At 44.1% G+C, this 4,596-nt stretch overlaps 1 protein-coding gene across 1 annotated transcript in view; it reads right to left on the bottom strand.

Annotated features, from left to right (window-relative positions):
* Positions 1–3,817: 3,817 nt before the first annotated feature.
* Positions 3,818–4,596, bottom strand: part of DBX1 (developing brain homeobox 1) — a 2,159-nt gene continuing 1,380 nt past the window's right edge. Inside the window, 2 exon segments of the mRNA XM_009577963.1 lie at positions 3,818–4,192; positions 4,582–4,596. The exon segment at positions 4,582–4,596 is cut by the window's right edge and continues 179 nt beyond it. Of these exon segments, the coding sequence (XP_009576258.1) occupies positions 3,818–4,192; positions 4,582–4,596 (390 nt within the window).

Genomic DNA, 4,596 nt, shown 5'->3' on the forward strand with positions numbered 1-4,596 from the left:
GAACCAGCTGGTTTCTTAAGGGATAAAATAATTGAGAATTTGCTGCCCTGAGCTCACAGTCACCAAAGATAAATCCCCCTCTCTGCCTTTCCCGTTCCCCGGTGTCGGATATTTCCATCCTGGCTGTGAGAAGGAAGACGCAACACACAAGACCACTCCGGACCACCGGGTCTTTAAATAGAGCACTTTAATATCATAAAGCAGGGGTTGTTACGGGAGTACATTACGTACAGGATTACTTTGTTCCAGAGTTTCAAAACCTGTGGATGCTACTAGCCAATATGGAAATCTTTCCATCTCCACGGAGGCAGGAAAGGCTTCTTATCACCTTTCCTCCTTTCCCAAAGCATACAGAGAGATGCATTAATAAATAAATAAGTAAATAAATAAATAAACAAACAAACAAACAAAATCCAGGCCCAGCAGTTTTGTATCAGCCTCATCAAGATGAGCTACCTTCAGGGAATAGGGAGACTCTATTCCCTGAACACTTTTTATGTTAACAGCAGATTATGAAACATTTCGCTCTTAGAAATACACCCAAGCTGAACTCCCAGTGTCCTGCACATCAGGAACAAGCCCAATTGTCACCAGGTCGTCCTAAAGCAGCTGGAATCTCTCCACATTTGAAGTAAGCAAATAGGTTTATGCCTCTGACACAAGACCTCAGAAAGGGTAACTGCTTCTGCAGGACTTGCCTTGGCACAGCTGTCCTGCATGAGCCATCACATGGGAGCTGTGAACTCTGGCTTCACCATCCAGACTATAAAATGGAAGCCTTGGAGAGGGAGACTTTTTTCCCGCAAGCTACAGATGCAGTCTGGCAGCTGTTGGTAAGTTTTTTTTAAAAAAAAAAAGCTGTTTAATTTCATTTTAAGGTATCCCTGAATCTCAAATGGTTGTGCTTGGTGGTTGTACAATGTTCTTTTTGCCATAAGAAAAGATCCTTGAAGGGAGGGGAAAAAAAAAAAAGAGTAAGATTGATAAATGTCACATTTAAGGTGAGGGTTTTCCCCTGTTAAATGGCAATTCCAGGTTATTTTTCCTTTAGTAAGGATATTTGCCTTGCAGAATAAGATGTAATAGCACTCATGCTGAAAGGAGTAGTCTGAAATAATTGGTTTTGGTAACATTCCAAGTGCAGACAAGCTGCGAAGAGCAGAGGGTGTAAGATGACTTAGCTTCTGTTGAACACTGAATCAGGAGGGATTATGTATCAACGATACCTGTTGTTTTGAACATGTTCCTTTCTTGAGTATCGTGGTATGTGTGATGGTACCTCTGCTCTCTGGAGTAGCCTATACATTTTAAAATATGTGTTTTGAATTAGATCTGTTTATAGGTTACTTAACTGTGGTCTTATGCTTGCTAGACTAGTAAAATTTGAGTTATAAATAATTGTCATGGGGTGCTCTATCACTTAAAGAGTCAATAGATGGATAACAATACATCCTGCGGTATATACGCTGTTGATAATGCACACTCAGGTAGATTGTGCCGGTTGCTGTTTAATGCACATTTTTGTGACCTTTTAGGTATGCTGCTGTTTTGGAAAAGCATTTAAAAAAAAAAAAACAAAACCAAACAAAACAAAAAAAACAACTCAACAAACCCTCATGCTGTTTCATTTTCTTTTATGTTTTGTGGGATACATACTGTATGTGCCTTGTCCTTTCTCTGCCCTATCTCAGGTGTACGTTATCAACTGCTCATGGCTGTAAGGTGTTAGAGGGGCAGAAGATGATTAAAGTGACAATGTGTCCCGGCTCAGGTGTGTCCAATTACCTAATTGGAAAGTAGCTAAAGACCTAGAACAGGCTTCCTAGGGGGGTGGTCGGTGCCCCATGCCTGGTGGTGTTTAGGAGGCTTTTGGACAATGCTCTTTAATAACGCGCTTTAATTTTTGGTCAGCCCTGAAGTCAGGGCAGTTGGACTAGGTGATCGTTCTAGTTCCCTTCCAGCTGGAATCATTCTCCTCTCCTGCCTTTCCTTGTGGCTGTGGCAGCGCAGTGAAGAGGAGCATACAGGGATATGGTGTTCAGGTGACGTCTGCTGCATTTATTTCTTGTGTTTTGTGAGTGGTGGACATTAGTCAGAGCCTGCGGAGCAGAAAACAAGCTGATTCTGTCATGACATCTCTGCTTCAGCAGAACTCTGCTACCTGTATGCAAGGAGGAAAACGTTGACATTTCTATAGTGTGCATTTGTATCTAAAAAAATATGCAGGTAGTTATGGATTTGCCTCACCTTGTAGAAGTGATCCTTGTCTGGGCTTGGACTTAAGACAACCCTTCAGCCTTATCTCTTTCATTCTGCTTCTCTACCCCAGAAGAACATTTGAATTACAGGTCCCCAGTCTCCAAACCGTGGTATCTCAGGAGGGGGATGCAAGGCAAGTGTCCACCCCCTGACCTACCTGGGCAGTGACTGGAAGGAAGGAGGAGAGGCAGAAGGGCTTCAGAGGGGAGCACAGGGTAACGGCAGCAGAAATTAAGTTGCATTTAAATGGAAGGAGGGCGAACCTGTATTCATTTGAACTGCAGAAAATCTTTAATCCTTTGGTCGAGTTGCTCCCTAGTTAAAAGGCAGGTAGATATTCTTGTAAGGTTATTTAATCTGAAGCTGATAAATTGAATCACTATACTGTTGATAAAAGGTAGGTTTTTCTTCTTTCCCTGTTTGGCCCCAGCCACAACCTACAACAACCTGTAAACCAGAACCAAGTATTACTGAATGATCAAACTCGGAAATCTACTTTTTTTTTTTTATTTGGCAATCATTCACTTTATTATATATACACATATTTTAAGTCTGTACATAGTAAAATACAAAATAAAAGTGTTTCTTTATAAGTTACACAATTAAACAGCTACATTTGTCTGTAGTTTAGCTGTCATTTAATTAAAAAAAGGAGAGAGATCTTGTTGAGCCATCGTTATATTCATTCACAATAACCTTGGTATAAAACATCCATACAGAGCAAGTGTACAAAATAGTGTACAGTTCATATAAGCTGTGCAAAGACAGCAAAGTTCAGTCAAAAATCAAAGAGGCATATCCACTTTCCTCTGTCCACATCACGGATCGCAGAAGCAAAGTGGAAAATAAGCGCGGGCCTGTGGGCAAAAGGGTGGGTTAGTGCTTCCGATATAATGTTGATGCATAAATTAAAATGAAAAACATATAAATATATAAGGTCTCCATTACACAAGGCACACTTACATCATACCTTCGAATTCATACCAGGGATTTCAGCGGGTCTGTGGCACCAGTGTGGTGCTATTCGGGGCGAGCAGGGAGGCAGCGTTTGGTCTGTGTCCCTCAATAATGGGATTTATTCTCGGAAGAAAGGGTTGCTAGATCAGACCAGTCTTCAGGGTTTTGAAACCTTAATAGTAGCTGGAAATTCACTTGAAAGGTGGTAAAAATGGCCACAGCATCTATATTGTATTTTTTTGTTGTTTCTTATGTGGGGAGAAATTTTCCCTTCCAACAGGCTAGACTTTCCTCCCCGCTATAAAGCAAGGAGCTGCCTGTTGCTTGCTTTCGGGAGAAGGTGGCTCATTGAGCAAATGTTGATTGTTAAGCAGAGGGAGTTATGAAAAGCTTAGCAGATGCTATGAATATGAAAACCTCCACATGGGGCAAAGAATAAGGAATACCTCTAAGTAGAAAGTCTTGCAGCTATGTGATAAAGAACCTGCACTGGAGAAGCATGTGGACATTTGGGTGGGACATCACCTCTTCAATTTATAGCACTCTGGTTTATTTACATCCTTGCAATGTCCCCATGTGATGGTAGGGGCGGGCAGGTGATCTAGGAGACTGTTATCTCCTCCTCTTCCTCTTCCCCTTCATCATCCTCTTCCTCTGAATCTGAGAAGTCTGAAGGTTTGCTGGGGCTGCTAGAATGGGACGGAGAAGGAGACATCTGGGAGTCCAGTCTGTCCCTCAAGTGTAGATGTTCTGGGGACTGGTGGTAGGTTAAGGGATGCCGGGGGCTGGGTGGGCACACGGGGGGAACTTCCTCCTCCTCCTCCTCTCCTGAACATTTCTTGCCTACGTCACTGAGGTCTGGGTGAGGGTTGAACTTGGTGGGTAGGGTCTGTTCTCTGCAGCCACCAGAAGAGAGGAGCTCTCTTTCTTTGGAGTTCCTCCACTTCATCCTCCTGTTCTGGAACCAGATCTTCACCTGAGGTGGGGGGAAGCAGCACAGAAACGAAACAGTTCAGTAAATCAGGGACCAGGAAAGGTCTTTTGGTTGTACCCTCGAAGCCCTGCTCATGCCCGTACTGAAGCTAACGGGGACCACAGAACCTGACCTTTGGGGACCCTAGGAGAGGGGTCAAGGGCAATAAGGCCGTGTTCTGTCCCTTCCTACTCACCCCGCCGGGAATCGCGCTGCTCTCTTGGCTCCGTTGATGCTCACAGCCCTGTAGCTTGCTTTAGGCTTTCCCCAGGTCGTGGGCAGTTCTCCCTGCTCCCTTCCCCTTTTCCTCCCCTACCCTCAAGTTGCCCCTGGTGGTGGGGGGCCCAGCTCCCTGCACCCCTCTACCCTCCCCACCCTGCGCCCCTTCTCACCTGCGAGTCCTTGAG

This window comes from Fulmarus glacialis, unplaced genomic scaffold (genome assembly GCF_000690835.1).
Source record: "Fulmarus glacialis isolate BGI_N327 unplaced genomic scaffold, ASM69083v1 scaffold25635, whole genome shotgun sequence".
In the NCBI taxonomy this organism is placed as follows: domain Eukaryota; kingdom Metazoa; phylum Chordata; class Aves; order Procellariiformes; family Procellariidae; genus Fulmarus; species Fulmarus glacialis.